The sequence below is a fragment of the Phodopus roborovskii genome, unplaced genomic scaffold (assembly GCF_943737965.1).
Source record: "Phodopus roborovskii unplaced genomic scaffold, PHOROB, whole genome shotgun sequence".
In the NCBI taxonomy this organism is placed as follows: Eukaryota; Metazoa; Chordata; class Mammalia; order Rodentia; family Cricetidae; genus Phodopus; species Phodopus roborovskii.
This window is the reverse complement of record NW_026126470.1, coordinates 27,019,117-27,031,399: the sequence shown is the minus strand read 5'-3', so window position 1 is coordinate 27,031,399 and position 12,283 is coordinate 27,019,117. Positions and strand designations below refer to the sequence as shown.

General features: G+C 48.1%; 1 protein-coding gene across 1 annotated transcript; it reads left to right on the top strand.

Moving 5' to 3' along the window:
• Positions 1 to 10,650: 10,650 nt before the first annotated feature.
• LOC127227504 (60S ribosomal protein L27-like) lies at positions 10,651 to 11,075 on the top strand. The gene has a single exon (XM_051191871.1). It carries the CDS (start codon positions 10,654 to 10,656, stop codon positions 11,065 to 11,067), a length of 414 nt encoding a protein of 137 aa, XP_051047828.1. The 5' UTR covers positions 10,651 to 10,653; the 3' UTR covers positions 11,068 to 11,075.
• The last annotated feature ends 1,208 nt before the right edge of the window (positions 11,076 to 12,283 follow it).

The following is a 12,283-nucleotide window of genomic DNA, read 5'->3' as shown; positions in this document are numbered from 1 at the left end:
GATCATGATGTCTCTTCACGGCAAGAAAAAGCAAACTAAGAAAGGATGTAACGATAAGAGATTGGGACTTGTGGTTCAGAAGGATAATCGTAGTAGGTTTCTCCACTGGGGTCCGTGACCCGTCTAACCACACATTCTCAGCCCACAAAACTGCGTCAGCTGTGAGGTTCATTTTGTGAAATAGGCAGAAAGCAGTTGGTTTCTCCCATGACTTTCATGCCACTATTGAACTAGTGGGCATGTGTTGTCAAGCCAGCTGTTATTGAATCTTGCAGGGTTCACAGCTGGTTTGGTAGTGTGTGTCCATTTGCGCACAATATTCTTGACTTTTCGGCTGTTGTACAATGAAGCCTAAAATGTTTGCTAGCTGCTCCTTCTCTGTGCCCCTCTAACTTAGTGTTTGGTTGCTTAGAGTTTAAACCTACGTGTTCCCTCTCTCCCTCCAACCATCTCTCTCTGCATTTTAAAGTTTTATGTGTGTGGGTGTTTTGCGTGCATGTATGTTTATACACCATGTATGTTTATACACCCATGGTGCCAGAAGAGGGCGTCAGATTCCCAGTAACTGGAGTTACAGATGGCTGTGAGCCACCACACGGGCGCTGAGAATTGAACCAAGGTCCTGTGGAAGAGCAGCAAGTGTTCTTAACTGCTGAGCCGTCTCTCCGGCCAAGCCAATCCTTTTAAACAATCTGCACAAAGCAGGGCCTTCTTTGAAAGCAAACCCCAGAATCTGTGGTCACAGAGAACCGCACACGGTGAAGGACGTTCTCAAGCCTCTCAGGAGGAGGAGAATTTTCACTTCCTTTCTTGAGAGTGATTTGAAATTTTGTATCAGAAAGGCTTCCTTCGTGTGAACCCACTTACTTACCAAGCAGTTCTTTCTGCCTTTTTAAATGTGTGCATGGTGATTTAGCTACAAAGGCGTCCACTGAAGCGTTTGTTATGGAGCTGACATGTAGGACACAGCCTCGGTACCTCATAATAATGAGTTTGTGGAACAAATAATAGTGCAAGCAACTGACGTTAGCTTGAACAGCCATAGTCCACGCATTTTGATAGACATGAAAAATATTCACTGTAAAGTGTTGAGTAAAGCAAAATTGTATAGATATCCAACAACATCAGCCCATTTTATGATTACCAGCAGACGTAGGTCATAGGACATTGGAGACACTTGACAGGAAGCTGAATAAAAATGTGTCCTATATGATGAGACTGTTAGTATCTCTTCTACTATCTCTTCTTTTACATACCATATTATATGATACAATATTCATGTATAAAATGGATGATATATAACGTATACTTATAGACCACATTTATGTCCTACTCCATTTTCATTGTTATAGCCAAGTAGATCCAAATCCAGTGATGAAATAGTCTGAATGCACATCTTATATACAACAAAAATGTTCTATGAATAATCTTGAGGATTAATCATTTATATTAAAGTCAAGGACCTAAGTTTGCCCTCTGTCCCCACCCATAGTGAATCAGCTGATCCACCTCTGTTGACTAATCTTTCCAGCCATTTCCTCTGCATAATTCCCCTCCGTTCTCCTAGTTTGCAGTCTGTTGCTGCAAAACCTAGTGTCTTATAGCAGCTGAGGCTCTGCTGTTTGCATCAATGTGTTCTGTCTGCACTCCACCAGGAGTCACCTAGGTTAACTTCAGCATCTGGAGTGGCTGGAATAGCTCAGCTTGGGTCATGGGCCTGGGTCCGTGGCTGTCACTGTTGTAGGGATGAGGCAGGCTCTTGGTTCTTGTCCTTGTGACTTTTTTTCAGAGTTAGCCTGGGTTTCCTTTTGGTGAGGTCATTTAAGGGCAATTGGCCTACAAATACATCAGCTGATTTCTCTAAGATCTTTAAAGCATAAACAGTTGGACCTTTTTAACAATGTAAGTTCAGAATAGAGATAGAATCTGTTCAGCCACTCTTGATTGACGGATGGGGGCAGACTGCCCAGGTTCAAAGGATGTGAAAGCCGAGACATACATTGATTGGAGACCAAAATAAATTCTTTTATACCCAGCACTTGCAGGAGTATTTTAGCAAATTATCTGGAAGTGAAGGCAGACTGACAACCCATATAATCATCACAGACACATGTATTTCTCTGCTATAGAGTCCAACACCTAAAAAAGAATGGTGAATGATTCATACTTCTAGGTTGAGTCAGAGCACACACAATCCGTCTAAATAACTTAAACCTTTACTGCTTGACACTCAATGAGAAGACCCTGATTAAAATAACAGCATTGAGCTTCCCATTCCCTTCAGTGCAGTAGAAACATCACTACAGGTCAGCTCAAAGATTGCTCGGGCTTCCGGCTCCCCTGGTGAGACTGGACTTAAGTGAAAGTGATTTGACTACAGTTCAAAACCCTTTCCCACCGGACCAGTGTCTAGCACAGCTTTGCAGGAATTGCTGGGGGATCTGTGGATACTCAGGAGTGGCGAGGGTTGTAGTGAGCACACGAGGTATTGCTCAGCAAGGGGAAGGGGTGTGGAGAGTTTGGGGCGGGCAGCCCAGCTCCAGACCTTCCCATTGTCCTGCTCTCATCCCCCTCCTCACCCTGCACCATTGCCCTTGGTACCCGAATCTGGTCCCTCGTTTCCTCTCCCCTCTTTTCTATTTTCAGTATATCCAGGACACGGCAGAACTCAGGTCCATCCCAGCGAGACGGTCCCAGCAATGAACACTGGCGGTCCTTGCTCATCCCACAGCTGTTGCCAGAGAGTTCCTTTCCCCTTGCACCCAGATCCCTCCAGAGAAGTCCCTGTGCTCACTGCCTGCTCTCCCTCGCTCCCACCCACATCCAGTCATCATCTGACCTCCGCCGCCTTTCCCTTCTTCCCCTTACGTGAGTCAGCTTTCTGCACCAAATGCCTCAGATCTATCAACTTTAAAGGAGCTGTGGTGGTTTGAAAAGAAAGGCCCCCACAGGGAATAGCACTATTAGGAGGTGTGGCTTTATTGGGATAGGTGTGACCTCATTGGAGGAAGTGGGGCTGGGCTTTGAGGTCTCCGTTGCTCAAGCTGTACCCAGTGTGGTGGACAGTTCACTTCCTGCTGCCTGAGGGTCAAGATGTAAGACTCTCAGCTCCTTCTCCGGCACCGTATCTGCCTTTATGTTGCCATGTCCCAACACGATAATGGACTGAACCTCTGAAACTGTAGGCCACCACAATTAGCTGTTCTTCTTTATAAGAGTTGTGGTGGTCACGGTTGCCTTCACAGCAATAGAAATGTAACTAAGACAGGAATAAAGGTTGGATTTGACTCAGTTTTGGAGATTCCAGGCCTTGACCAGTAAGTTCCTTTGGCTCTGGGTCTACGTCAGCACAGGACAGCATGGCATTAGGTGTGGTAGAAGAAGCTTGCTCACCCCATGGCCAAGTGTGAGAAAGTGAGCAGGAAGGTGCCAGGGTCCCAACATGCCCTTCATGAGTGTATCTGTGTACCTTGACCTCTCCCACTGGGCCTTACCTCCTGGAACCTCCACCACCTCCCCAAAACTCCGTGGTCTGGGACCCGAGGCCTTCACGCATGCGGTTGAAAACAGTTTCCCACACCATAGCACCCCTGAAGTTCAGGAAAATATCACTCACAGTTATCACCAACACCCCCAGAAACATCTTCCACCTTTGCGGTCATCTTCTGAGTAGCACAGAGCGCTACCGGACCTCCCATCCACTGGGGTGTACTCTGCACCTGGTCTCGGGTCACAGAGCACCCAGCTCCTGGCTTAAGGACCCAGGATCCCGCATTTCTAAGCATGCTTGTATGTTGAGGCGCCCCAAGAACCTATATGAAGCCCTGCGTTTGTTGTCAAGTTCCATTCCAGGCCATGCACTTTTTGTATCTCTGGGAATGCATACAGATCCAGAAGCCATATGAAATTTTGGTTTTGACACAGGGTGTCACTGTGTAGCTCTGGATGGCCTGGAACTCACGATGCAGAGTGAATTGGTCTCTGACTTTCGGAGAGCAGGTGTTCAGACAGGCTGGAAGAGTGTGGCAAACCCAACCCCCATCCTCCGCAAGAGAGGACATGCTCATAGTCTCTGAGCCGTCTCTCTAGCCCTTCCTGTGAAGATCACTTTCCCAAAGGGATGGCTAGAAATTTTACCGGATCCCTTGAGATTACTGTTGTCACACGTAAAAGATGACAGGCCATTGTCTTGGACCATTTCATCATGGGACTGACTTTATTCGTTTTTCCAGGCTGCGGTGTGGATCTTTGCCCTCAGCCTGTCCTGTGGATCCATCTGAAATGCCTCAATGACTTAAACTCACCCATGTACAGACCCAACCGATTAACCTCCCCTTGATTGTCTCTCACCCAAACTCTCAAACTAGAGAGTTACTTTCTTCCTCTCACCGTACCCAGATGGTGGACAATAGTTAACAGATGAAGCTAATCAATCCTGTCCCTGGTATATAGTTCACAGGCCCATGGCTTTCTTCAGTCTCTGTTCTCTTCTGTTAAGTATGGGCTTGACAACATGTTTCTATAAAGGGTGAAATAAAAAGAAACTTGGGGATTTTGTAAACCATATGGTCCTAATGGCAACTTTAACATCATAGCTCAAAGCAGCCCTAGATACACTGTAAATAAATGTGGGCTTTGACATTTTAACCTTACATATTAGTAATTTTTACATAGTATATTATTATTCTTATGTTTTTTTTTTTTTTTGAACTGCTGAAAAACTGTGTTTTGAGCTTGCAGGCCACACGAACACACGAAAGCAGGTGACAAGCTAGGCTGGCGTGGGAGACGCTGGGGCAGTCGGGAGCCTTACTCACCCTAGCTCTTCCTTGCTTGGATATGCTTGGCCCCCTCAACGCACGGTCCCCATGCTTTCTTCAGGGGGCAGCCGCGGCTGCTCCACCACCAGTTACACCGGTGCTGTTATTAGCGGAGCCTCCGTGGGCACTGCTGATATTTGGGGCTGGATGATTCTTTGTTGATGCGGGGTATCTTGTGTACTTACAGTGCCAGCAGTGTCCCAGGCCTCGCCCTGAAAGGTACCAACCACTCTGTCTTCTGGGTGCTTACAATTTTTAAAATGTTCCTGTATAATCAACATCCTAGGGGTAGAGACCACGCATCTGAAACAGCACAGTCTCCCTGCCCCATGTCCTGCACAGCCTCGTGCTCCCCATCTTCAAGTCACATCACAGCACATGACATCACATGACATGGCATCACATCGCATGACATCACATCATATCACATGACATCACATTACATCATATCACATCAATCACATGACATCAAATCATATGACATCACATGACATCAAATCATATGACATCACATCACTACATCATATCACATGATATCACATCACATGACACCCTATCACAGCACAGCACATCACATATCACATCACATGACATAAAATATCACATGACATCACATCACATCACATGACATGACATGACATCACTGGCAATTTCCCAGTGCACCAAGACTGTTACACTTCCGCATACACTTCGCATTTGCTTCCTCCAAGCACACCCCTCCCGTTCTGTTCACCGGTATGTAGACACACACCTCTCAGTAAACAGACACACACCTCTCAGACCTCTCAGCACTCGGTGTGTCCCACTCTGCCCCACGCAGCTCAGAGCCGACCCCGAGACACACAGCCACCCCTGCATACCTGTCCAAACACCTTGCAGCTCTTTCCATGCCTGGGTCCGTTCTAGTCTGTAAGCCTCTGGGGAACTCGGGCTCCTCCCGACGCCTTCCATAGCCCGACATGCAAACTGAGACCCAGAGAGTCAGCGTCCCTGAGGTACAGCTCAAGATGGGGACACTAGGCCTGGGGCAAGTCTCCTGACTCCAAAGCTCTGTTACCCCATCAACACCCGCACCTGGCTCTGACCTTTGCTCTGTTATCTAAGAGCTTTACAAACAGAAGTATTATCTCTGGGGACGGGGAGACAGCACAGTTTTGATATGTGTTGCCTCCTCCTAGGTACACTAATCTGTTTTGCTAGATAAGTGGGATTTTTGTTGTTTGTTTTGTTTGTTTGTTTTTGTTGTTTTGAGACAGGGTTTCCCTGTATTGTTTTGGCCTGTCCTGAAACTCCCTTTGTAGACCAGGCTCACAGAGATCCACCTGCCTCTGCCTCCCAAGTTCTGGTGCTAGATAAGTTTCATGTCAACTTGACACGAGCTAAAGTCATCTGCGGGGAGGGGGGGGCGCCTCAATTATGAGGGTGCATCCATAAGATTGGGCTGTAGGGCATTTTCTTGATAGTGATTGATGGGGGGGGCCCAGTGCATTATGGGTAGTATCATATCTGGGCTGGTTGCCCTGGGTTCTATAAGACAGCGGGCTGAGTAAGCCAAGGGAAGGAAGCCAGTATGCAGCTCCCCTCCATAACCTCTGCGTCAGCTCCTGCCTCCAGGTTCCTGCCCTGTTTGAGATCCTTTCTGTCCTGACTTCCTTCAGTGATGAACTATGATGTAGAAGTGTAAGCCAAACAAATCCTTTCCTCCCCAACTGGCTTTTGGACACGGTGTTGCGTCCTAGCAACAGAAACTGTAACTGAGACACCTATTAAAGCTCTAGCTGGGCAGCAGATGGGGATGACCCGTTTTCAGAGCACAACAAACCCATGCCAAGTAACCTAAGGGAACCAGACAGATCTTACCAGGCCACTGCCAAACCAAGGGCAAAGACCAAACGGACGGAAGATGCATTCAGATCCCCAACAACCTGGGAAGGAAACGCCAGAGGATTGCCCAGCTGCCTCCAGGAACCCACGCTGACGATAATATGGTGACCCTTGATTTTGCAGTAGGGTTTGTGCACCTTCGCCCTGCTGGCGGCCACATGACTGCCGCTGCCACCTGAGGTTTGAGAAGCTCCGAGGGAGTTTTAGAAGGCACTCACAGGACAGGGCTGGTGGACATCTGCTTTCTATTTGAAGCACGGAGGTCACTGAGAGGATTGTGAAAACAAAGGCAAGATGTGCAAAAGTAAATGAGGCCCCACGAAGGCTCGGGACGGCGGACGGCAGAGGTTCGCTCCCACGGGACTCGGCGCTGCAGGCAAAAGGGAATCTGGCTGTCTCGCCCACCCCACAGCCCTGGCTTTCACAGGAGCATCCAACCATCTGGACTTCATTCTGGAACTTTCCTCTGCCCTCTTCTCTGGCTTCCATAAAATGAATCTGGATCTTTTGTTGCTCCCATCATGCCCCTCTTCCTCTCTGGTAAATCTCACTGTCAGTCTGTGACCCGGTCAAGGGGCAAAGCAAATCAGGCCACACCATGGCCACAGAACTCACAGGAAGTGGACAGCAGGTCCTGAGGACAGCCTCCTCACCTCCTTACCACCCACTTCACAGAAGAGAGGCTGGGGTCAGCATCGGCAATCGCCCAGCCAGGAGGGCCACCGGCCTCAGAAGGACTCAGCAGGCTCACAAATGCCTAGCAATAGGTGGGTGTCTACAGATGACATTTCCCCACCAGACAATACTTCACACCCACTGAGAGTACATGGGCTCTCAAAGGGCTGAGAGGGAGCAGTCTTTCAGGCATTTTACTAAGTGAACAAGAGCAAGGTACAGAGCTGTGTCCTTGTGGGTGAACGTGGGAGTCAGCTTTCCATTACTATAACAAAATACTTGAGATAACCCACTTACATGGAGAAAAAGGATGTTCAGTCTCAGAGTTCCGGAGGTTCCAGTACAGGGCTGGTCCCGTTGTTGGAGGGGCTGTATCAGCCCATCGTGGGGAGAACATGCGGTGTAGCTACTCTTCTATTGCTGAGATAAAAACAACCCCGACAAAGGCAGCTTAAGGGGGACGCACAGTTGGACGGTTCACGGTTTGGCTCACACCATGGTAGGGAAGTCACGAGGCAGAAGCATGCGTGTTAACTCTTATCTGTTCTGTGCCCTGATGCCCAGTTAGATTTGGCTCAAGGTTTACACTCAGCTTCCCCAGAGCGGAGAAAGCGTGGCCCCGGGAGAGAGGAGGTGGGGTCGTGTGGGCATCGTTTGAGCAGGGAAGCAAACGGTGGCGGTGGTCGCGCCACTGCGGTGGCAATGGTGTTCTTTATATTTGTCCCCGAGTTTTATAATAAATGGTGAAAGAAATCTCTACATTCGAGGAACTAGTCACATTGAAAATATATTCATGAATCAGAGACTAAAGAATGCCTTGTGACCATTTAGTTCTCTCTTTTTTAAAATTACTGTGTGTGTATGTGTGTGTGTGTGTGTGTGTGTGTATACACCTGAGTGTGTATGCATGCACCATGTGCATTGCACATTTTTGCAGAGGCCGGAAGAGGGCACTCGGATGCCTGGAACTGGAGGGTTCTGGTATGGAACTTGGCTATTCTGAAAGATTTATCTCTCAAGCCAGATTATTGTCTCCTTTTTTTTTATTATCTCCAGGATCCCAGTCTGTGGAATGGTGCAGGCCATAATTAAAGGTCTTTAACCTATCACAATAATCCTTCGCAGACATGCCCCGAAGCTTGTCATCTAGATTTTAGATCCTGTTAGGTTGACAACACTGACCATGGTCAGGGGCCTGGAGAAGTCCCACAAAAGACCACCACACATGTATGCAATCTACAAGAGCGTTTATTATTCCAGCATGCGGGGGCTGTCCATCCATACAAAGGCAAAATGGTGGCGATCTGAGAGGGGAGTGTGGACTCCTTTTAAGCATCGAAGGGAGTTTCCAGGGCAGTTAAGTCACTTTAGATATGATTGGCTCCAACAAGTTGTTAGCATGAAGTTTGAAGGGGACTTTGGATGGGGGACCACGGGGGGGGGTTCACAAATGTAGGCATAAAGTTGGAGGGGGGTCCCTGTGTGGATTCCATGGCCATCGAGGGTGACCAAGGCAGAGGGACAAACACACCCCTTTGGAGGTCAAACCACCCATGATTCATAACTGACAAGATTACAGTTATGAAGTAGCAAGAAAATAATTTTATGGTTGGGGGGTCCCCACAGCATGAGGAACCGTGTTAAAGGATCACAGCATTAGGAAGGTTGAGACCCACTGTCCTAGGGTATAAAGGCCTATCCTCCCCCAATAGATCAGTGCAGTTGCATCATAGATTAAATGTAATTACAGTAAAAGCTGCGCTGCTGTTTGAGAAAGTGTGTGATTGTCGAGTGCGCACGGCAGTTCTGAAGTTCAAGGGTCACTGAAACAGCCAAAGAGCACTGTAGACAGAGGCCCACCCTGCTGGCCACTGAGGCTTGGTAAGCCACAGCAGCCACCTCAGTGTGTGACTGACATGACAAGCCAGCCAGTGGCACAGAATGAGAGCCCAAGCAGGGAGCCTGTATGCACAGACACTGGGTTTTGGTTTGTATGAAGGATTTCCACCACAGAGCAGAGGAGAAGCGACGACATTACCAGAAACCATTCGGCTGTTGTTTGAAAGTGGTTTGGCCTCTCTGACATGTTGAAATTAATTGCCACGATGATAGTGTCGGGAGGCAGGCCTTTCAGAAATGATTCCAGTTTCGAGATGGATTTGGGAAGTTTCTTGCAGGACCAGGGAAATGGTAAATTCCCACGGGGCTGGACAGAGAGCGCGGGGCTGTGTTGTTATAAAGCAATGTTGCTCTCTGGGTTTTGCCTCATGCCGATCAGCCCATGTGTCTCTCTGCTTTGTGAATTAACCCAGCACAAGACCTTTACCAGACACAGCGATGATGATGAAGGGCCTTTGGGGGTATCCTGTTATAGCAATAGAAATGCAGGTTAAGACGGAGCCTGGACAAATGGACTCTTCATAAGAAGTGTTTCTCTTACCTGCACCCCAGAAACCAGCTTCCTACCTCTTGTACTCACTCAAGAATGAAAACTTCTTAAGAAAGACATGTGAGATGTAAATGGAGGCAGAGTTTTCTCTGACCCCCCCAGCCTCAAACAAACACATAGAACCTTATATTAATTACAAAAACGCTGAGCCTGTAGCTCAGGCTTATTACTAACTAGCTCTTACAACTCAAATAACCCCACTTCTATTCATCTATATTTTTGCCACTCCGCTCATGGCTTTACCTGTCCTCTAGCATATCTGGTTCCTCTCGCAGCCGGCTTTCATGCCCCTGACTCCGCCCTTTAGTGGCGTTTTCAGTTTGGGTTTCCCGCCTAGCCTTATTCTTCTGCCTCGCTATAGGCCAAGTCAGCTTTTTTTATTAACCAATGAGAGCGAACATATTCACAGTGTGCAGAAGGATTATTCCACAGCACTGAGACAATAAACATCATGGGAGACTTTGACTTAGCGATTTTCACCAAATTAAGAACTTGCAGTCACTAGAAAATGAGAGCGGAAGAGAGGCGTGGAAGCCTGAGGGCGCAGATCCACCCAGAGGCATCAAGGTTTCAGTTGGTTCTCGTCTTAACCAGGGCTACCAGACACTTCCAGACCATAGTCCCGCACTGCAGGAAGTCGGGACAGGAACTCAAGCAGGGCAGGAGCTGATGCAGAGGCCGTGGTGGGAGCTGCTCACTGACTTGCTCCCCATGGCTTGCTCAGCCTGCTCTCCTAAAGAACCCAGGACCCGGCTCCGCGGGGTGAAAGGTTAGTGGAAGTGGCCTTCTTTCCTTTCTGCTGGGAAACGGCTACTTGCTGTCGAAATGGGCAAGTTCATGGAACCCGGGAAAGTGGTGGTGCTGGTCCTGGCTGGACGCTACTCCGGACGCAAAGCCGTCATCGTGAAGAACATTGACGATGGCACCTCAGACCGCCCTTACAGCCATGCCCTGGTGGCTGGAATTGACTGCTATCCCCGAAAAGTGACAGCTGCCATGGGCAAGAAGAAAATCGCCAAGCGATCAAAGATCAAGTCTTTTGTGAAAGTTTATAGCTACAACCACCTCATGCCCACAAGGTACTCTGTGGACATCCCGTTGGACAAAACTGCTGTCAACAAGGATGTCTTTAGAGACCCAGCCCTGAATCGCAAGGCGAGGAGGGAAGCCAAGGTCAAGTTTGAGGAACAATACAAGACAGGGAAGAACAAATGGATTTTCCAGAAGCTTCGCTTTTAGGTATATTTTTGTTTCCATCATTTAAAGTTAAAAAAAAAAAAAGAACCCAGGACCCAGCGGGGGATGGCCCCACCCACAGTGGGCTGGGCCCTCCCCTGCTGATCACTAATTGAGAAAATGCCTTACAGCTGGATCTCATGGAAGCATTTCCTCAGCTGAGGCTCCTTCCTCTCTGATGACTCTAGCTTGTGTCAACGCACAAAACCAGCCAGTAAAACTGACACTGAAACTTGGCAAGCCAGGCCTCCATCCTCTGCACTGCCCTCAACATTCATATCTTAAGCTCCTGCAGCACATCCTACAGAGCTCTCTACACTCAGGGCTTTCCTAGCCCCCAGCTCTAAATCCTTCCACAATCCTCCCCAGAACATGGTCAGGTCTATCACAGCGACACCCCACTATGATGGCACCAATTTGTCCTAATTAAGGTTTCCATCCCTGCAACAAAACACCTTCCTTCCTCTGTGATGACTCTAGCTTGTGTCAAGACCACACAAAACCAGCCAGTGCAGTTCTTTCGGAAGGGAACGGAACCCCACGGACATCTATTCATCTGGACCTCTGTAGAGTGACTCCAAGTTCTCTGAAGACTTGGTCCAGGTGTCTGATGCAACCGAGGAAGGATCATCTTCAGGTTCTAGACCTCTGGCTTCAACTGGGCGTGTTTCTATTGAAAACAAACAAACAAACAAAAACCCACTATGTAGTTTGAGGTTTTTTGCTCCCTCTGTGATCTCTTCATTCTTTTGGATTTCTTCACCCCATTTTCTGTACAGCTCTATTTTTCCTTCCGGCCTTTGAACAATCGTCCTACAAGAGAGGAGGTGGCCTTTTCCTCCACTTCTGAGTCCTCACCACTCAAGCGATCCCTGTAGAGCTCAGACAAATACATGGTGTGTGCCGTTCCTTGCTGATGTCATGCATGTGCTCAGCTGCATGTTCCTGTCTCCCTCCCCGTCTTCTCTGTTTCCCTCCAGCTTCTTGCTCCAGCAGCCCTGGACTTTGCTGGGGACAAATGTGTTCTTACAAACCACCTGTCACTTCCACCTAAAGTCACAGGTCTGAGTTTCTGACGCACACATCATCTTCCTTCAGGTGGAAGATATTTTAACCATTTCTGCAAGGCAGGCCCCCTGGTGACAAATTCCTTCCGGTTTTGTTTAGCTTTCTCCTTCACATTTGAAGAACTTTATTGTGCAGAGAATTCTAGGTTAAA